This window comes from Taurulus bubalis, assembly GCF_910589615.1.
Source record: "Taurulus bubalis genome assembly, chromosome: 17".
Taxonomy (NCBI): domain Eukaryota; kingdom Metazoa; phylum Chordata; class Actinopteri; order Perciformes; family Cottidae; genus Taurulus; species Taurulus bubalis.
The window spans coordinates 7,235,455-7,257,646 of NC_136605.1; the positions used below are offsets into that span (position 1 = coordinate 7,235,455).

General features: G+C 43.0%; 1 protein-coding gene across 1 annotated transcript; it reads right to left on the bottom strand.

Moving 5' to 3' along the window:
• Window positions 1-291: 291 nt before the first annotated feature.
• Window positions 292-11,418, bottom strand: LOC306750158 (caspase recruitment domain-containing protein 10; the record flags this gene model as incomplete). Its single annotated transcript, XM_079233554.1, has 24 exons — window positions 292-499; window positions 769-884; window positions 1,029-1,141; window positions 1,283-1,441; window positions 1,551-1,653; window positions 1,777-1,843; window positions 2,000-2,240; window positions 2,371-2,494; window positions 2,710-2,887; window positions 3,501-3,621; window positions 3,714-3,760; window positions 3,848-3,936; window positions 4,048-4,085; window positions 4,168-4,204; window positions 4,559-4,663; window positions 4,751-4,930; window positions 5,038-5,163; window positions 5,295-5,414; window positions 5,572-5,787; window positions 6,440-6,578; window positions 6,916-7,102; window positions 7,931-8,068; window positions 9,018-9,260; window positions 11,412-11,418. The coding sequence occupies 24 exons, from the start codon at window positions 11,416-11,418 to the stop codon at window positions 292-294; spliced, it is 3,102 nt and encodes a 1,033-aa protein (XP_079089680.1).
• Between the last annotated feature and the right edge of the window lie 10,774 nt (window positions 11,419-22,192).

Below are 22,192 nucleotides of genomic sequence, written 5' to 3' on the forward strand. Positions count from 1 at the left end.
GGGTCAAATCTGTTTTAGTTTTAAAATGTTTATCCTATCATCCCATTGTAACAAGTCCAGCTTGAATAGATGAGAATTCTTTAAAATGATTAAGATTACAAGTAAATCCCGAAGTATATCTTGTTCGACTCCCTTAGAATAGTATGATGATCTAACACTGAATGTTAATCTTCTCCACAAACCTGGCTTTGGTTTGGTACCTGCGGGCAGCTGCCAGATTATTGATTCAAAGCCAAGAGAATCTAGTTTTGTAGTTTGCATGAATGAAATTGAATATGCTGTTTCTCCCTTCTACTGCAGCCTATCCAGTTCGATCCACGCCACTGCCCTCTGTTGGCTGTCGATGGCATTACGTATGGCTGCCAGCAGCTCATCAGTACAGCTCCATGTGCTGGGCTCCAGGGTGAAGTAGAGCAGGGGCAATGTCTCCAGCTGCAGCGCCTCGGCCTGGCACACCTCCTCCATTACGCTGTCCTCCCCACACCGTGGAAAAAGCTTCCTGTTTAGAGTGTTGGAGCGTCATATTAGAGGAAAAAACATTGGGTTCTTAAAACAACAACAACAACAACAACAACAACAGTTTTTGTATATCTGTATGGTAAGAAAATACCACACATAAAAATGCACATTTACCCTACAATGCAAATAGTGTGATGTGTGGTGAACCTGCATGAGCCTGACTGATGTACTATCATGCTGCTATGATCTGATACTTAATGTTACACTGAATTTACTGTATACTTGCTAAGCACATGAGTGCCCACTTACCTCAGCTTCTTGTTCTTTTTGTTCTTCGGGCGGATATGGATGACGATAGGGTACACCCCCTGTCTCAATAAGCCCTCAACACTGGCCAGCGCCAGCTCCAGCAGACAGTGCTTGTCCTGAGACAAAGAGGGAGATAATGCGTGACAATGTGCATGCATTATCATTAGCAAAATTAATCACTCTTCTTACTTTTACTTGAGAGAGACTTGGGATGTTTGTGCCTTGAAATTATTTTAACGATGATGTTTCTCTTTAATTACCTGGCTGATGACGTCCTGTATTGACTGCAGCCGAATTCCCAGATCCTTTTCTGGACTGCAGGGATCCAACAGGAGAACTCTCTTGTCTCGTCTCTCCGAAGCCTGGATAAGCTCTGTAAACCACGGGAAACAGAGGGAAGAGGAGACTGTGGTGAAACACGCCACGGTCAAATGAGGAGTCATCCACCTCTTTGTTCTATCGTGGTCTATCGTTGTTCGGGACGTGAACAAGTGTGTGTGTGCTGTGCGCATACCTGGTGGGCAGGTGTTGAACTTCAAACCCGACTCTGCTGGTTGCAGCAGCCTCTCTATGAGACCACGGGAGAGAAGAGAGGGGGAGAAGATGACCGGTCTCTTCGTCTGAATCTGCACCGGCTGCACTAAACTGTATGGGATAAAGTGCTCCTCGTGACCTGAGGGGATAGGCACACATGAAGGTAACATTAATGCAAAGCTTGTAAAAAAAAGAATCACCACACAGATTCGGTGTTGCATTCTGGGAACACTGTGACTGGATCTTACGTTTACTGAGTGTGTAAAGGACCTGCTGTGTGGAACCAATCCCACGGCCACTGGGGTCCACTGCCTTGACCAGTCGTACACGTCCGGATGCTTTCTTCAAGAACTACATGTCGGAAAATTGAGAAAAATAAACATCTAATGTAGCCAGTTATGTAACAGTTTGGTTTTAGCGCAGTGACTGAAAGGGAACCTGCTGTTCATGTCATTTCAATATGAGCAGACTGACCTTCCTCTTGAAGTCCTTCTGCTCCATGGCCATTTTCCGGAACTGAACAAGTAACAACTGTTGTGCCCTGAGGTGGAAAATATGTATTTGTCATCGACACTCTTAGTTAAAATTCTAATTAATGGACGGTGCTTATATTGTAATATAATACCACTGTAAAACAAATCCTCAATATCCAGAGTTAGAATGAGGTTGCAGTCAAATCAAGGTCCAACTGGCGTACCTGTTGTAGTTGGGCATGGTTCCTGCCTGTAAGGGCTTGGCAGTGTGTGGGTCCACCAGCGAACAGTGCCAATGGTATTTTCCATTGTACCTTGTGTCTGTGACGTGTATTATGTCATCACAGGACACACCCAGAGACGGTGGGTCACCGCGAGGCTCCATGTTGAGATTAACACGTACATAGAAGGAGTCAGAACCCATAAAAGTAGGCGACGAGAGTGCGGAGCACAGCGTGGAGTATGCTGAGGACAGGAAACAGAGGAGGGGTACGCTTAGTCTCACCTCTCTGTGACATGAATGAACAGAGGTTTTAAGGATGCAGTGTAACTGTTTTTATGTAAACTCTCCGGCAAAAAAAACAAACAGACTCACCCTCTGGGTTGCTCTGGTGTTTGAGTGTTGAAGGCTCAGCCCACCACTGCAGAGAAAAGTGGGCTACCTCAGCAGTGCACTGGCCCAGCAGCACGCTGCCCCCACCAAACAGAACCCTCTCCAGCTGGACAACATTAAGAGAAATGTGCACGTTCAATCAAGGAGTTTGTTTAAAAAAAAAAAAAATCCCACATCTGCGCATAGAACTGTAATATGCATGTGTCCAAATAATACACACATAAGCATGAGCTGAAGCACACCTTCTCTTTATGAAGCATGTACATACACACAGTGCTCACACATGATTTATGCACTATACAGACACACACACTCACACACCTCCAGCAGCTCGCTGCCCTCCTTCAGTCCACATAATTCAGCTGGGGAACCAGCTCTCACGTGGCTGACGAAGATCCCTGTTTGGTTTCCTCCGACTATCGTGATGTCGTCAGCTAGACTGGCTCTCCTGTGCTTTGGTAAGATGGGGGGGCTTGAGGATGGGGAGCGGGACGGCGTCCTGAGAGATGACAGGAACGGACATTCGATGAGGATGGTGTGACTTGTACATGAGGCAAAGAACAGTGTCTAGAGGTGTCCGGTTCGATCCCCAGCCTCCCCATAGTTTGCATGTCGAAGTGTCCCTGAGCAAGACACTGAACCCTAATACTAAGGATGGGTCAAAATGCAGAGAATACATTTCCCCACTGTCGGACTGATAAGGGATTTTCCTATTCCTATTCACTTTATATAATCAAAAGATTAACTTGTGTGCTTGTTCTGTGCTCTTAGAATTTTCTTTCATCCATGTGGTACTGTATGTATTATTAGGAATATTTTCACTTCCAGTATTAAACCCTTTTAAACCGTTGGACCCAGTTACTAGTGATGTAAACCACTAAGTTCTGTTAAATTGTATCTTTTTTTTCTTTCATTTTGAGGATTCCACATATATACGATTCAGGTCGTGCAGCTGAGTTACAGTCATGTAAGGTCAATGGGGCCAAAACTTTGTAAAATCAATTATCATTCTTATCTCAGTGTACATTGGTTATTAAGCAGGAAGCCATCACACACTGCACGTCATAGTGTACTTTAACAATGTTTCTAGTGGCTGTATCCTGATGTTGTACCTGGAAACAGTAGGATTGGGTTGCTGTGAAGAGACTGCAGGCAGGTTGACCAGGTCAGGGGGGAAGAGATGAGAGTGTAAGCTGTTCCAGGAATCCCACAAAGAAGGTTCACTCTGTTCACCTAAAAAACACCAGAGAGCCTCGTAACTTACACTCGTAACATACAAGGCAAAGGCCCCACAGCCAGAAATGATGTGACCCAATGAAATATACTTGTAATGTTATCATTCTCATCACTGCCCCACGAGTCCAAGTCAAACCTGTTGAGAGCAGACAAAAGGGACGTTATTAAGAATGAAATGAAGCTAGTTAGGCTGTCATTGTGTATGTGGAGCTGATGAACTCACTCGGTGTTGAACCGTCGGTTGATGGAGTTCATACACGGCGGGAAGGGGAATGTGGAGAGTCGATTTATTTCTTTTTCGTTGTCCTCTGCCTGAGGGTAGAGAGGTAATTACAAAACACACTGATTCTTACTCCTTTATTCTTTTGTCTCTTTATCTCTTTCCTTCCCGCATTTGTTAATGAGCAGAGTTCTGGTACTCACTGAGGAGAGGAGATTCTCCTCTGAGTTGGAGCGAGAATCTGTGGAGGAGAAATAAATCACTCAAGTACAAGCACTGTAAATGTGAGAATCCTCCACCAGGTGTCAGTGCACACAACTTACCCTCCGAGTTGTCATTGGCATGGCCGCTCGAGGGCGTCTGTGGCACAGAGAACATGAGTGAATGTTGTATGGCCTCACAACTATATAGGTATTGTGCAGGTACTAACACGTCGAGGGTTGCAGAAGAATCTACTACAATCTTTCTAACTCTCAACAATAGTAAGCTGAAGATATTTACTTTGCAGTCCAAAAGCTACATTCCTCAACGTGAAAACATGTTGCTGCAGCCCCCCAAAACAGTTGTGGGCGCAGTGCAGTACACAAATAAGTACTTACACTGCATTACCAAGACCACATCACTTATTCTGATTTTAATAATGACTGGGATGACGGTGATTCTACTGTAACTGTGAATGTGAATAAGAGCATAGTTAAGGAAGCCAGGCCTGACCTTTCGTAGCAGCGGGCGGGTGCCATTGGCTTGAGGTCTCAGGTCCAGGCCGAGGGAACAGCAGGGGCCGTAGCACTGGTCCTCACTGCACAGGGACAGGTGGGACTGGGGAAACACGGGGAATAATATGAAGCGTTGTGTGCTTGCAGCGGGGAGACAGTGCTGGACTCCTAACTTGCTGCATGAACTCACACAGTGCAGACTGGGACTGCTCTGCTCCATTTGCTCCCGGCTCCTCTCCCTCTCTCTCTCCATCTCCCTCTGCTGCTGCTCCAGGTTGGCCTGCAGCTCGGCAATGCGTTTACGCAGACGGTTCTTATCCAGCAGACAGTCGGTGTACTCCAACTGCAGGCTGTCTCGACTACGCAAGGCCTGGTGAAAAAGGAAGGGGAAAAAAGTTTGCATGGTGGGAAAACTTTTGAGATTAGTCAGGTGTGATAATTAATTTGCTACTTCCTACGGCCTCCATTCACACTGACCTGGTCTCGCTCCTTTTCCAGCTCCATGATCTGGTTGAAATAGGACACGCTCCTCTTTTGTTCAGTCTCCCAGTCCAGCTGGAGAGTTCTCACCTTCAGCTGCAGCTGCTCGCACTGCGACTCCAGCTACAAACACAGTTTACCGTTACAACCTCTATTCAAAGACAGAAAAAACCCTTCAACACCGACTTTGGCTGTGTATCAAACCCTCTTTAATAGAGTAAAACATATATAATCTGAAAGATAATTTGTGACACCTTGTCCCAGTGCTCCTCAGTGCTTTGTAGGTCTCCTTGTAGTCTGGTGATGACATCACAGAGCTCCTGCCTCTGCTCTGCAGCCTCCCTGCGGTCCTGCTGCAGGATATCCATCAGAGCCTGAGGTCAACAACAGAATGTACATTTTGACAACATCAAAGAGAGAAACTTCTCTAGAAAAAGAATGCAAAACATTTGTCTTGAGCAATGAGATTGACACAATAGGAAACAGCAAATGTGCTTTCAGACAATAAATAATGTAGATTTAAAAACATACTATGACCCCGGTGGGAGGAACTAAGTTCCTCGTCTGACTTCCTGTATTCTCAGCTTTGGGAACGTCAGTGCGGTGCAGCAGCTTTTCTGGCAAAGCAGGTGGAGAACCATTTATTCCATTAAGAAGCAAACTGTTTCTCTTTGCTGGCGTGGTGATCCCTGGAAGATTGATTGCTTGTTGGTCTCCCTCTGTCAACCTGGACCTGAGCTCCTCTACCTGTATGGAAACCAAGTAAAGCAGCCATAAAGACATACCCCGACATTTTGGAACGTCCACACCAGCCGTTTGCTATGTCTAAAATATGGCTACAGAGCTGTTTATCATACCCACATTCCTATATTAGCATGCAAGTTTGACTTGAACTGCCCTGGGGCGCTGCTATTCGTGCCATCAAACATAAACAATTTTTTCTTCTTCTTTCCCATAGACTCCCAGAACTTACAATATCCCTCCCTGTCCTTATATGACTTGGTTTTGCAAGTAACTGTATCTCTGAAGAACAGGCCGACATGGAGCACCTAAACCAGCCCCATAAAGTTTAGAGCGACAGGGGAAAAAAGTTGGGGGACGAGTAGATCACTGTAATTAGCAAATTCACCATTTCTGTAGCAAGTAACAGCTGTTTTTAGAGTGAGGATCAGCTCAGGAATGTGGTGGGAAATAGGGAATGACTCATCTTCTGTGGGCCTTCTCACACTAAAAGTTAGCAAAAGTCTTCTGTTTGACAACTCCATGGGATCAATATATGTGAGTTCCATGATTTGCGGTGAATAAAACATACATTATCTTTAATTAATTATGAATTACCTTCTAAGATGATGCACTGGGCAGTTTAGTTTTTACATTATGCTGATCCCAACCGACCTACCTGCCTCAGTAGTTCTCTCTCCCGGGTGGAGGCCTTGGCTTGGTCCTCCAGCGCCCTGGAGTACTTCACAGCCTGCTCCAGGTGCCTGTCCTTCAGCTTGCCCAGCTCTCGACTGCCCGACTCCCAGTCCTGACGCAGCCTTGAGATAGAAAATCCTCCAGTGAGCGCATCCTCTTTTTCCAATTGATTCAATTTCATGCGACACGAGGTAAACCATGTGCTTTCTTAGACATTAACGTTTCTCATTCATGGATTCATCGTAGTTTTAATCCAGTCCCTGGCGCTTCATGAGGAAATCATACTATTATGAACTAGAGATTCAATCAGCGTGTTTGTTTATTTACTCTATCAAATGGATTCTCACTCTCTAAGCTGCCGGAGATCTTCCATGACTCATCTCTCACCCATACATTTAGTGCATATAGATTTTCTTTTCACAGCCTGGCAAAAGGTAGAGGACCAAGCCCATGACAAACCTGTCAAGCTGCAGTCTGTCCTGACGCAACTCCTGAGCTTTGCGTTCGGCGCGACTGCGTTCGTCCTCCGCCATCCGGCAGCGCTGAGACAGGCGGCGCTCACACATGCGGCTGCTTCGAAGCTGCTCCCTTAGTTTACGCACCTCCAGAAGCAGGAACTGGGTCAAACCCTCCGGACCCTCCTCATCTGGGGTGCGCAGACAGACAGGTTATGGGTCATGGGTCTGACTGGTTAGTGTGTGTGGAGAAAACTCACATGCATACAGTGGCTTGTTTTAATGTGTGAGGAGACGGGACGGATGTATGAGTGGGTCTTACTCCTGAGTCACCAGCATGCTCTTGTCGCATTTCTAAACATCTGGGAACACTGAAACCTTGTGTATACTTTGTGAACGTGGAAATCTACCAGGAGAGCTTTTTAAAAAAAGATTTTCTTTTAAATTCCCATACTGGCTCTTCCTCTTTTGCTCTTTGTCTTCAATACCATTAGTGCCAAATGTCTAAAGGCTTTCCATTCATACTCTTAAGAACAACAGATTGTGTGCTCCGCTCTGCAGAGAGTTCCCCACTTATCTACTAGGTCAGACTGAGGTCAGACTGACCTGAGCCAGAAACACTTTTTAAGTGTTTGTATCTCAGGTTTATTTGCTGGCCATTAAAATATAAACCTTTGTGAGCTTATCCAAAGGTTGAATGTCTGTGTTTACTATGTGCCTTTTTACGCAACAAGTGACGCTAAGTAATAAAAAAAAAGGCAGATTTAAGTCTCAAGATGATAATCAAGTGTGGATTTTCCGGCCTGAAATATTTGTGATGGAGTCTATTTGATCAAGTCTACGGTGTCTTTTCATTCAAAGTGCACGCATGACGATTCTCTTTCCAAATTGAGATATTTCCTTCTCTTTTCAAAGTGTTTTGGTTGATTATTTTCCAACCTTTGGTCAAACTCAACTCTGTGTCACGAGGTGAGTCCACACCTCAGCCGTCGTCAGCAGGCAGAGAAGCCCAGCCTTACCCAGGATGAGGGAGCACCGCTGTGTGGGCTGCTCTCCGGTCAGCTGTGTGTACTGGTCCGGGTGGTAGAACTCCAGTGATTCCATGAAGGCTTGGAGACCTCGCTGGCCCTGACCACGCAGAATGTCCAGCAAGCGACCTGCTCGACAAAAGGAGAAGAAGAAAAAATAAATCTAAAAAAACTGTAACAATGTAGAAGGAATCACTATCCCAGGCACAATGTCAATACACTGATGAATCTAAAGCAGTCTCACCTCAAAACATCTTCCTCTTTGATATGAGTTACAGGTATTTCAAACATGACCATGATAAATGAGCGGCTCTAGCATGAGCTAACCCACAATGAAACCACAGTGGTATGCACTGGGTGTTCATTCTGTCAGCCTTACACTCCCCTTTACTTAGCAAAGTCTTTCATCTTACTCTCTCCTTAGTTCCTGCCTGTTTTGCTCACTTCAACATTTACCTCTACCCACCTGTTCCTCTCTCACAATCTGCTGCACAACCACTCACACGTAATATTGAACAAAAGAGCCATACTGCATGGACTGTATTGCTTCCCATTTTCAAAGCATGTCGTACTATTGTAAATCATTTTCTTGTCTTCCAGGTAGCCGTTTGTATCAGTTCATTAGCAATGGCCATATTGCATATTCCTATCATTTGTCTCATAAAGGCAAAAAATTATAAACATTTTAAGAAATTCTCATTATTCTTTTTTAGGATGATGCCAATGTCCCTTAATTGCTTGTTCTCTATTCTTATTGAGTTATGGATGTTTATTTGCAATTGGGAATTGGAGATGATACAATCCTCATGTCACACAAAAAATATGTGTATTAGATTCATGACGTATAGTCGACTAAATTAACAGGCAAAACTATAATAACCAACTTTTTGTTGACCTGTCCCTTTCACCACATACCTCATAGTAGCTTACTTTTTAAAATAGGTTGAATATAAAATTACAAAAATACTCATAGTATCTTCTATATTGTGAAATCTCTACAAGATAACTTTCATATTGCATGGCTGGTGTTCCGCCTTCTATGTATCAATGTGTTAAAATGAACGTTTCCTCCTCTCACCGGCCTTGCTGATGCGCAGCGGGTACTGCGTGGAGTTGAGCACCTCGTCTTCATCCTGCTCATCGATGACCTTGCACTGGCGCAGATACGGGGTGAGTTTGGCCGGGTTGAGGATGCGCGCGAGTTTGTGCCGTACGCCCTCCACCCGATCCCAAAGCTCCTCACAGCGCTCCTCTGACCAGGACGGAGAGGACCGCACCTCCTCCTGAGCTATGTCCCCGTCCTCTGCCCAAACTGTGACTCCTGCAAGAGACCGAATATTTATAAGCAGGAAGTTTGAGTTCTGTAAAAACTAAAAAGTATACACATCATCATTTTTTTTTTTTTTTTTTTAGTGTCTCCATGAAATATTTTTGCTACTTTGGACCATGTCTCATTTGACCGTCACAATTCAGCCTGAGGGCCAGATTTAATGTCCTGACAACGCTTATCTGCCTTTGCATTGGGTCATTGCACGATGGCCTGTCTGCTTTTCAACGCTAAGACAAGAGATCAGAAGAAAACATGCAAGGCATCCTCGGGAAATAAGTTTATAAACCTCTTCATTAAAATTCAATACATGATGATCCTCTTTATCAAGCACTGAACTGTTTTTAAAATAGAAATCCTTCTTTAGGATGAATAAAGGATTATGGGGTTTATCTGTTTAATTGAGAAAGAACAAGATGCAGCTCCTTGATGGAAATCCTCTCAGGAATGCAGAGGGGGATTTAATCCTTTAAAGTACAAATCTGACAGATGAACATTTAACTTCAGGCCATTTGCCGCACGGAGAGCAGATAATGGTGTTGGGTCTCATTTAAGGAGGACAACATGATTAGCTGAAAGCCAATGAGTGTTTTTGTGAGGAATGAATATGCTTCATACGTGTAAGTTAGTATATCAGCAGCAGCATCTGCTGTTAACAGGGTCATAACAATTGTATTAGGGGGGCAGTGTCTCAGAGAGCAGGAATGAAAATACTGGCCTGACTCATATCGCACACCTAAAAGCCCACCAGGGGACAAAAGCGTCTCAGTCCCATTCATTTCACACTGTGGAGGAGACAATGAGAGAAAGTGAATAACCCGGCCACCACAGGAGTGTGTTAAAAAAACATACTGTGTATGTGTGTACTATACTGCTACATAAAGTTATGTTCTTTCCTCGTGTAATAATGATAATAATAACATAACAGTTGATTCTGTTAACAGTGATGCAAGGGAGGAAAAGCTTTCGCTAATCTTACAAATCCAGTGAGAAAATTGCAACAAGGCTCACTCTTCACAACACAGGCTCCACAAAACTGTGTTTCTTCAAGCGGAACCGCATGTCTCATTTCTGTTGGATTAACAAATGCAGTTTATAATCACAGAGGTACAGTTTCTCTTACACTCTTACACTTTTCTCTCACTGCAGTCTATAATGCCTTTTGGCTCTCGGCTCATAGTGATGTGCATTTGTATATACAACATATTTAAAGAACCTAAGGATAAGTCATCATGATTTATTAGTATTCACCCTCAGTGTTATTTACCAAAGATGAGAGTGAGGCGCCTGCTGCTCTGCAGCTGATGTGACTGATTTGAGCTCAAAGGCAGGTCGAGGCAGGTCTGGATGCTCTGGAATCTCAGTCATGACCCATACACACGTCTACTGAGATATTGTTCTCCTCCTGATACTCCAAGCAGTAGAACACATCCAATACTATATTGTATCTATCATCATCATTTCTAAGAACAGAAATAGAAACAACTTGCAATTTTGGGGTTCAATTGTAAAAACAAAACAAGAAACAAAACAAACATCTGCACTGCAAAATGAAGCTTTGCTTTCAATTGAGGGACATTATTAAAAAAGCAAATAATAATACAAAACTACGCATGTGATTTATTTATCTCCAGAAGGCCATGTTTATATCTTGTGTGAAAGTTTGAAAAGTTCTGAGAGTAGCTTTGGGAACAATGAGATGTCATTTTGTAATTGACATGACTGAAAATATGTATTTGTTATATGGTATATGTTAGTTTAGCAAAAAAATGTGACAAAATGTGTCACATTGACAGAGAATTGATCAAAAATAACAACAACAAAAAAGAGTGGGCAACTTGAATAGCTGCCATATGTAATATCACTTTTCACAGGCTGTCACTGGGAAGTTTACATCTGGAGAAAAAGAGCAATGCACCACAGTGAACATGGTATTACAGAATGGTATAACGTGGTAGATTATATGGATGTTGGAGTTAAACATGTATACTTGTCTATTTGTTGTTGTTGACCAAAACCGGGAGTCGGACCTGAGACCTTATCAATGTTTATATACCCGGCTATAGCACAGCCTTGCTACGATTTAAGTTAACGACCGACTCATAAAACATCTGCAAACTGCTGATATATTAAATGTTCACTTACCACTCATGTCTCGAACCTCCTGGTATTTGTTCTGAAGAGAAGACCAAACGAATGAATCAAGTCCTCTCCGTCTCGTTCAGGTCCAGAGACGCGTCAGAAGTGAAGCTGAGCAGTGAGATCAGAGCGCGTGGGCGCCGTCTGACTGGAGAGCGGCGGCGCGCACAGGTACTCCTTTACGCACACCTTGGCACACTCAGCTCCTCCACCCCCGGCCAACCCCCAACCAGCCAATCGGCAGCCAAGAAATAGCAATAATAAAAAAAACAAATCACCAAATCACAGCGGATTTCCTCTATCAACATTTTAGAGGAAAGCTTCGCTTTAAAGCGAGGGCTCATGGCGGAGGTTTAACACAGTCCTTTAGCACTAGATGGCGCTTTCAACCACTGATTGTCCACTCAAAGCGGCCCCCAATGAGCGCAGTGTTGCAGTGATAGTTAAACTGCATACATATCTACAGATATGTAGCTTTACTTGTGAGCTTTATCATGAAGGCTTGGTACAGAAACCGTGAGTCACTCACTATCTTCTCACGTCGTAAATGTACAGGAGATACAGCGTTGTGTCCTGGAGGAGAGCGTGTTAGTCACCAGCGTTGCCAAGGGAAACCTGACTAATCTGATGCATTTAAGCGCATGAGTGAGTCATCCTCACATTTTTTGTTTGTTTGATTTAATGCATAGACATATATGGTTGTGTTATGTCAGCACACAATGACTGTAGGAGAGATAAGTGGGACAGCTGACTCATACCGTTTGAGCTATAGAACTACCAGCTACGTTGACCGTATTTAACATGGAAATGAAACTAGGAAGTGACGTGAAGTTTAAAACAAGTATAGAGGCAAGCGTTGCCAAAAAAAAAGCATGATGTAAATTTGCATGATAATTACAGGTTATATTCAAAATCATTTAACAGCATGGTGAAATGATTTGAATGATGATTAGATGAGAAGAAAAGGAGATTTTGTGTCACAAGTCAAATAACATTTTAGAGGTTATTTAAATCCTTGGTTTATTAAGAAACATATACACACATGTAGGCTATATCATAGATTTTTAAACAATACTATCATTTCCTAACTTCTTCTCCTCCTTTTCTGAGGCAGCTGGGTAACTCTTGAGTGTGGGACTGCACTGGACGGAGGGTGTGGTGTGAAATGTGTCTTGCAGTTACAGTATGAAGGCAGACAGGAAATGCGGGGTGCCTAGCAGAAGAATGTGTCTTTTTCTTGGCATGTGGACAGGAAATGTCAGCCCACCCTCCATCCCTGGGCCTCCCAAATACAAACATGCCTCCGGTTAGGGGTCCCAGTACTGCTGAGGGAGAGATAATGCAGCCTCATTTACATATTACATACTCATATATGCTACAGGAAGAAATGCATGACAGCCATTCATTTGATGCACTCACTGAAGGATCTGTAATTGTACCTTAAAGACCCACAAAAGTAGTAGTCATGTTGACTGTGTTTTATTTTAACCGTTTTTTTAAATTTTTACTTTCAAGTGTTTATCAGGTCATTAATTTTAGATGTACTAATGAACAGACAGGAAACAGAGGAGGTTATATAAATAACTCTACACCCTCCTTGTGTTTTGAACTTGTCTTGTGCTGCATCATCACTGATTGCCTCTCATCCGTGATTATGACTCACAAACTCACACCTCCTCTCCTCTCCTCCTCTCTGTCTTTCTTTCTAAACCCTTATTTCTGTGTTCTTCTTCCATTTTATCTCCCTCTTATTGCTTCACTATTTGTCTTTTACACTCTGCCTCTTCTTCCAACAGACCCATCCATCCTCCAGCAGTGCAGTCAAGGCCTTGGTGAGAGAGGGAAGGGGAGGGAGGGGCGGCTGCAGTGGATGAGCATTCCTGTTGTCTCTGAGGTGACGGCGGCACAGAGGAGCCATTGACGGCAGCACTGGACCCCACAGTTTGCTAATGCTGGAATGTGTGATATTGTGGCAGTTCAGTCACACAGAAATGGGCCGTGCAGAATTCCCTTAAGTGCACTTTACACTTTAATCTGGAGCTCTTTAAGGTGAATGTGTTTCTCTGTCTCCAGACAACAAGTGAGTGAGCAGCTGATGGTTGCTGTGTCTTTTTGAAATGATAAACTTCATCAGGAGCTGGGTGGGACTGACAGCCATCACTGCCGCACTTTGTGGAATAAGCAAGTTTCTTAAATCTGCTTTATATCTGCCGTCCCCGCAAAACCTTTCAGCATAGGATGAAATCAGACATCAGAATTAATTTAAATCTGCCTTTAATCTGTAACTATTTAACAATGGAGGCCAACATCATATGGAGCACCAGTGTCTGTGGGTTTCATTTCTATGTTTGTTCCTGCCCGGCACACAACAGGCTCGGCTCTTCGCCCAGCAGCTGAACCCCTATGGCTCCATCTATGACTCAAGGCTGGCGGCAGCACAGAATCGCCCCTTTGTGTCCATGAAGAATGCGTCTTTTCTGACTTTTTTTGAAAACAGAGGCAGCGAAAGGGAACGATAGGAGCATGAGTAATTGAGATAGATTTAAATCTCGACATGTGATTTATGCTTTCTCTGTAGGCTGATACTGTGGCAGTATAGCTCTCCATTGATCAGGCTGGTGGAACTCAAGATACCCATGATGCTTTATGATTGAGATTGAGAAATGAATATCAGGCACCAATGAAATACACGCGTTTCTCTCCACTCTCCTCTTGTAAAGAGGAAGCTGTATTTGTTTCTAAGGGTGCTGTGCTGATGCATTTGCCTTGGCCCAAAAAATGTATCTTGAAAATATTCCAGAGTAAAACCCTGCAATTTCCTGTTTAACATGGAATCAACATCAATACAGCAAAGGGTCAGAGTGAAGGGAGGAATTATTATTGAAGCAAACAAGAAGCTTGGACAAACAATGAGAGGGACAAAAATATTACAACATTAAAACCAGAGGGCTCTTTTTTTTTATCACGGAATGAACTTGAAAGAACGTTAATTAAAAAGATTAAATGTTCATGACCTGCTGTGTGAGATATTTTCCGAAGCCATGCAGGCTGACAAAGAAACCTCATATGGAGACGATGTGGCTGATTTTGATACAATTCAGACCTCACAGAACCTCATCTGGACACATTTGGAGCGTCTGGGAGGAGTCCTCATCCATTCTGTCTGGATAATACAATCACCTACTGCTTTAACGTGCTGTGTGACGTAAACATATAAACCATGAATGTCTACTGTAGGACTACAAAAAGGCATTTTTCCCTCAGCTCAGGTTAAATACACTGTTTCCCGACTCGACGACACCCATAGTGTAACATACAAACTGCTAGTTTATTCACTCAATTGTACGCACAGGCATGACTTTGCAGTGCCAGTAAAATAACTGACGACCCGGCCTGACCCCCTTCCTGTCACTCTCCTTCCTGAGCAGTGAGGTTTGAGTTGAGACGTTTGAATTTCAGGGTGTTACATGGCTGTCTAAATCTGAGCTCCACAGCTTTACCAACGGCTGCACATCAATTTTCAGATACACATACATGTTTAAAAATGCAACTATTGCTAACCGCATGCTAAAAGTTTCCAGGGTTACATATAGAGCCGTCACAGTAAGTAACACGTTTGGCATCAACAGTCCACATGTCTGCCTAAGTATTTATGTGTGTACATTTCAGTGCATGTACTGTATTGTAAGTGTGTTTAATGTTCCTGGATATAGATGATGTGTTTTCAGTCAAGTCAAAACTGGCAACAAAACAAACACCCTTCCTCTAATAACAATACAGTAAGAGAGTGGTTCTGTGGTAAGACTCCATTTCAAGCTCTACTCAACAATGTTTGCGTCTCTCGTCTCACAGACAGAATACTTATAGGGTCATCCAACGGACTCGGATATTAACATAGCAGTTTACAGCAGGATTTTTGGAGACGCAAGTTATTCCTTAACGATAACAGGAAGCCATTCAGTTTCCCGATAACCCCCTGACAATATTTGGTGTCTGTTTCCATGTGCAGCTCCATCGGCATCTGTGTGCACGTTCTAACTATGAATACAGTATGTCTGGAAGTACAATGGCTGGTTTCAATGCTCACCAGCTCTCCCAGACATCATCATCTGTTTCCCCTCCGTCAGGCAGACATACAGGGACGACGGATTAACCCTTGCTGAGTCACTGAGACCCCGTCACAACTACTGAATTCTCCCAGCTTCTCTATTCACTGCTTCATACTGGGATCTGCTTCAAAGGTCATACTTGACCACTATATAACTCTACTGGCCTGAACAATATCACCACCACTTAGCAAATAGACCAGGGGTGATATTCTCTTTTTCAGATGAGAAGATGTGTTATAAAAAATTATAAACTCAGACCCTTAGTTGACTACCATATAGTATTTAGGATTGACACCAATGCCATGTGTTCCATGTTATTTGTGTTCTATGTGTTCAGCATGTTCCAAAGAATCTTTGCATCACCAGATAATTGTAAATCTTTTGGAACATAGTCAACAGCAATAGATGGGAAGATAATGTTGCATAATTTGAGATGTTTCTCTAGATGTTTGGTGAGTATTTGATGCTCAATTGATAGATTTTTGTTGCAATATTCTTAGTTTCCTTCATTTATTTCCCCTGAGAAACAGTCAACAAGGAATAGCCACAGTGCATGGCTGTTGAGATGCCATGCTCTTTTTCTGGAACTTTAAAAATAAATAAAAAAACGTCTAAATCCTAAATTTGAACCAGGTTTCTCAAAGAAAAGTGAACCTTCTCTATTCAGTGACAGACAGAACTAATTGTTTTACTATGTGTCTGTGTGTCCAAGCCTGTTTTTATTATTGTAGTCTAGAAAGCACTGAGGACTGACATTACAATACTCTATTGTCTGTGGGCCAACACTCAGCTTCCTGCAGTCAAAATCCACGGAAACAGGAGCGCAGTCCAAACAAAAACACAAGGGTCGACTTCTTTCATGTACCCCTCCATATCATCACACTACTCCTCCCCTTCCCCACTTCAACTGGAGAGTCCCGCTTCCCGGACGGTGTTCTCCAAATGCACATCTGAGTTTTTATGAGAACAGGAGTCTAATCTGGATCTGCGCTCCAGAGCAGGAGCCAGATTCACAAAAACTAAAAACACCCAGACCGACGAGACCCACCATGCTCTGGGTGAAGTGGAACCACCTTAATTGTCTGACTGACAGTAATAATAGTGAGCTGTTGAACACTAAACGAGTTTGAGTGTCTGAAAACAGTGAAAGCTTCTTGGCTGCCTCGCTGATTAGTGAGAAAGTAATTTCCTGTGAAGAAAATCTTTTTCTGTCTCAGAAACTTTTCATCCTGTTTGATTCGCACTCCTTCCTCTCCACCTCCTTCTCTTTCCTCCTTTCATGCTCATGAGCTTCACGCTTCGGCCAGTTTTTTCCACGTTGGATAGCATTTCTCTGTTATATCTCTCTGTCACGTCTATTCATATAACTTTAACGTACAATACCTTAAACTTACAGAATTTTGTACGTTTAAGGTGTTGACTTTCCTGTCATTGCTCTCTCTCTCCCTTTTTTCATCACTCCTTCTGTCCTCTGGTTTTCCTTTCCTCGCCTTCACATTCGCTGTTCGTCAGAAAGCCTCTGACACTTTGCAGCTGTTGTCAACAAGAGCTGCTCGCCTTCCCAGATTTACAGCAAAGATCATCCCTCCATTCTGTGTTTCCACTCTTTTTACCTCACTCCTCACGTTGTATTAATTCTTAGTCAATTTATTTCTATTTGTCAAATCTGCATCACTGCCCATCGTAGCTTGGACATTTGGGCTTCTGTTCATACAGTAATCTCTTGACTATTTTATATTTTTATTTCTCAGGACGCAACAGCTGGTTTAAGCAAAAACCCTTCATCCATTAGATATCAGTGAAACCACATATGTACCTAAACACCTGGAACTCACTGCAAATAAATGATGAAATCACAAGAACATTGCCCCTAAAATAGCTGGCCTTTTATTTGCTATTAGTGCCTTGCTCTGATGTTTTGATACGGGTGATGCCAGTTTGTGCATCAGTGCTTAAACTTCTGTTTCAGATCAGCAAACACAGAAGTACCATACACCGACAACATGCATGCCAAACTGTTGCAGGCCCAATTGAAAGTCATAGACTGGAAAGGTTGATAACACCCATGGGAACTCTCAAGAAATCGTGTTTACAGGTCAGAAATGACAACTGTGTGTGTTTGTGTGTGTGTGCGTGTGTGTGTTTCATTGTGTTTGCTGCACATCTCTTGCTTTTGATTAAATGCGCATGTACCCATATTTAGTCAGAAGCTCATGCACACCCTGGCAGGACAGTGTGGGAAGAGTCACAGAGGTTTATTATTGCAGCCTTCAGCCTCACATGAGAATGTACTCGGTGTCTTTTCTTCGTCACATTAGTTCTATTCTTTAGATTTTCCCTCTTTTTTGTCGTGCTCTTATATCTTTTACATTTGTTTTCACAGTTTTGCTCAAATTGAAAGTTTACATGATCTGTTATGACCTCTTGTGCTCCACAAACCTGAAAAGACTAACTTCAACAGTCAATACTGAATAAGATGGGACACACACACACACACACACACACACACACACACACACACACACACACACACACACACACACGCACACACACACACACACACACACTGTAGAGTACACACTTCAGACATTCTTCAACCATTCTCTTTCAGGATTAGGGCTTCGTTCACCATCCATTATAATGTATTAATTCACGCTTAGTCCTGCAAACCTCCTCCCTCTCCTCCCCCTCCCCTCTCTCTCTCTTCCTCTTGCTCTCCATCTCCTTCCACTCCACTTGTCGGCAGCAGCCCAGAGCCGCTGCACAAAGTTCATGTCCAAGCGGAAATTTACGGTGCGGACCACAAACCGAGGAGGATGACAGAGAATATGGGTGCGTGAAGTTGTGTCTTTGCGACGGAACTACTTTATTTTAAGGTAAGATTATTCTGAAAAGTTAGTACATAAGTGTGTTTGATGTAGTACTGGATGGGAAAATTGACAGTAAATTACTAAACGGTCGACGTCTAATCCCTTTTTGTTGGCTTTCTATTCGAAGACGTTCGAGGGCATTTTCTGTGCGTAAAAGAAGAGCGCAGTCAGAGCAGCCAGGCGCAAAGTCTCGCTCTCTTATAAAATCACTTGTCACGATCAACTGTTGCACCTTTATGCCCATGCGTACATCTCCGCGCACTCACTTGGTTTAATAGTGAGTTCGCATATCTCTTGGGCATTTAAACGGCTCCGACAAAATAACATTAATCATATCATAGAAGTACTTGATCACGCTATATGTGTGAACACATTGCCTTAATACCAATTAGACGCATTTGCCAACTTTAAATAACATCTATGCAAGCTTGAGAAAACCACCAGAGCTCCAAAGGGGACACATGATCTGTGTCCAGAACGCAGGTTCATCGGTGCATTATTATTCAGTAAAATATGTAAAGCGAGAGAGAATCTCCTGACAACGTAGACAACAACGACATTACAATAAGCTGCCTTTGTATGTTTGCAATGTGCAAACTCTATGTACATCCTCTTCTGCAGCATTACTTCCCTTTAGTTCGGTGTTGATTTTTTTTTTTAGGTCACATTTCAATAAAACTTGGTGTATAAATGTGAAAAGGCAAGTGCTCCATTATTAACTTCCAACTGTGTTAAAGTATAGGCGCACCATAACTCTCGGCTACAGTAACATGGATTGCATCTTGGCTCAATGTGGTGAAAGGTGTGGTGGAAGCTATCAGAATCACTTGGTCACTGTGCATCTCCACTGGGACCACAGAACAACTGTCATGGAGACATGCCAGATCTCAGATCAGTGGACTGGCCACCTGTCAGGGAGGTGGTGTAATGATTATAGAGACTGTCCCTCAGCCATTCAATCATCTGGACACTCGTTCTGTCCCTGCAGCAGCGTATCCTCAGTGGACACTGCAACAGCAAACAAGGACCAACACATTCAACTAAATGTATGTGCAAAATAATGGGTTTGCTTGGTGATTTCAAATGTGGATATAGCTTTTACATGATTGTGATGTGACACAATGAAGACAGCTGCACATATCGTTTTCAAGAGGTGACGCTCATGACGTATCCTCCTTGTGATACAAAGACAGGACAACATGAAACATCGTAAAGATCTAAAGTGATAGTGATTGTGAGTGAGCACTGGAGATGGAAATGTACATCCCTTACACAGACTTTTCAAATTCGACTTTGAATGAGCGGCCACTTTAACTGTGCCTCTCTGTTTTTGTTTGCCAGGTGGAAGTTTGGAGAGGCATCATTTCCTTATGCTCTATGTTTTGTTCAGCATGTATATTGAAATGGAATGAGTTGTGTTTGCACCTCACTGTTGCTTGGCCTCATTTCTCCTGCATTCTATTGACAAAAGTCCCATACATAAAAAAAATAAAGAATCCATGACAAGGGTTAAACCTGACCGTAGAGATTGACTTGGTTGCTTAGCCTGCTGTAGTTTAGTCATGTTTTCTTTGTGCTGTAAAAGGAGTCATTGAACTATTTGAAGAGGTCAAATGTGCAGAAAGTTCTTATCTCAAATGCTTCTTGTTGACTCTGTATAGTGCAGGAAAGTGTGAGAGGCAGTGAACAGGAAGTGCATTTACAAGTTACAGTCCTCAGATATGACACACATATCTGTGCTCACAGTCTGATGCCGTCAGACAATGTCACAAACCTATAATTACACACATAACACAATCAGATAGTGTTATTCATAACTCATGACAGCCAGCTGTCATTGCAGTCAGATAACATGCAGAGTGAGACACTTGACTGGAGGCAGTGCAGAGACATAAAGACACCGTAAGACCTGGCAGGGTTTGGAGTGTTTTACCACGTCCCAGCAGTAGATCCTTGTAAACTGAGTGAGTGTTTGTTGTATTTTGGAGTCGTAATAGTCAGGGTGTACTGACCTCAGCCGCAGTTTGCTGGTTCCGTGCCTCCGGTCCAGTGGAGGAAGCAACCTCAGAGCTGACACGCTGTGACACGGCCTTGTGTGTGTGTGTGTGTGTGTGTGTGTGTGTGTGTGTGTGTGTGTGAGTCCATACTAGCACACAGCTGTATCTCACTCTGAGCCACTGTGATTGAACGGTTCCTCAAATGTCATCAGAGCCCAGTTGTACAATTTGTTGCTCCGTGGGATCAGATGTTTGACTAACACATGAAATCTACTAGGAGAGTGACAGAGTAGGGAAACATGACGGCGTGTGTGTGTGTGTGTGTGTGTGTGTGTGTGTGTTTGTGTGTTTGCGATAGAGGGAAAAACAGAGAGATCAAATACAGCAAGGTTGAGAGCTGAAAATCGAAGTCTGGTAAAAAAAGAGAAAAAATAAATACATGAGGTAAAAATGTGTTTTTCATCAGCGTCCTCAGATTCTTTATTTGATGGCCATAATAGATGGTGTCCGGTCTGCTCCAATTGCAAGCTGTTCCCATTTTACTTTCCTGTCTCTGCAATCAGTCAAGCAGTTCACATAAAACAGGCTTGTTTATGGATGCCCGCCGGTACAATTTACGGATAAATAACATGTTTAGCCGATCTAAATCCTTCCATTCCTTTCTGTTTATCCCTAATGAGGCCAATTTTCTATGAAGTCCCCCAAGTGAATTTCTGTGCTGGCATTTACACTTTATTGTGTATGAAGATACCTGTGTTGAGCTGCGTTTACGGCTCACAAAGCAATAAAGGAAGACGGAAAAACATATAAAAAGCTGGTGTGGGGGTAAAAACTATAAAGGCCGGAGAAAACAAGTTAATTACAGCATGAAAAGCTGTGAATTATCATCAGACATCTGAAACGCAGCAGCAAAATGAAAGGCAGATGAAAGAGAAAATAAATATATTAATGGTTTTAGGGATGGAAATGTTATTTAAAGGTCATCAATCTGGTCGCAGACATTTCTGATATGTTTTGATTTTATTCCAGACTTGGTGTTGACAGTGACAGTGGATGTCTGTCTCCCCTGCTAGTGTTTATCTGCCTCTCACCTTCCCGTGCCCCACAGGCCCTAATCGCTCCCTTAAGCTAAATGTTATTGAGCTGGAGGATCAGAAGCGGTCTGGCAACGGCTAAAATCCATCCTACCTCCGCTCCCTCAGCTTTATGAACGGTCACTCTAAATTAATGACTTTCTGTCACACCCATACATTCACCATTTATTCCCCCCGTTCCTATTTCTAGCCGACAGACAGTGAACGCTCCTTGCGATGGCCTCCCCTGAACATTTGTGCGGTTGAAAAACTGGGATTAGTTAAAGATTTAGGGAAGGTAATCTGAGCCCCGGTCAGTGCCCAGTAAGAGTGGCACCAGCACATGGGCAGATTGGCCTGGCAGCGGTTTCTGCTAGTAACTCCTGCGACATTAATCCAACACGGACTGGTTTGGAGAGGTCACATGTTTGGAGTTAACCAGTGCTCGCTTTGACAAATACATCCAGGAAAAGCAGACAGGCTACTGGAAGCATTTCTATCTCTGGAGAAGTGGATGTATGGTGTTCATGTTGTGTATACATCTGTGAGATAGATCTGGCATCTCTGCAGCTCACTGTGGTTGAACATATGCAGACATGGGCTCTTGTTTTTACGTCACATCCCATGTGATTTGTTTTCATTTTTAATTCAATTGAATTAGAAAAAAATTATTGTAAAAAAAATGAAATAAAGATAGAACAATTATTAGCAAAATAGTTAAATATTTTCTGTAGAATA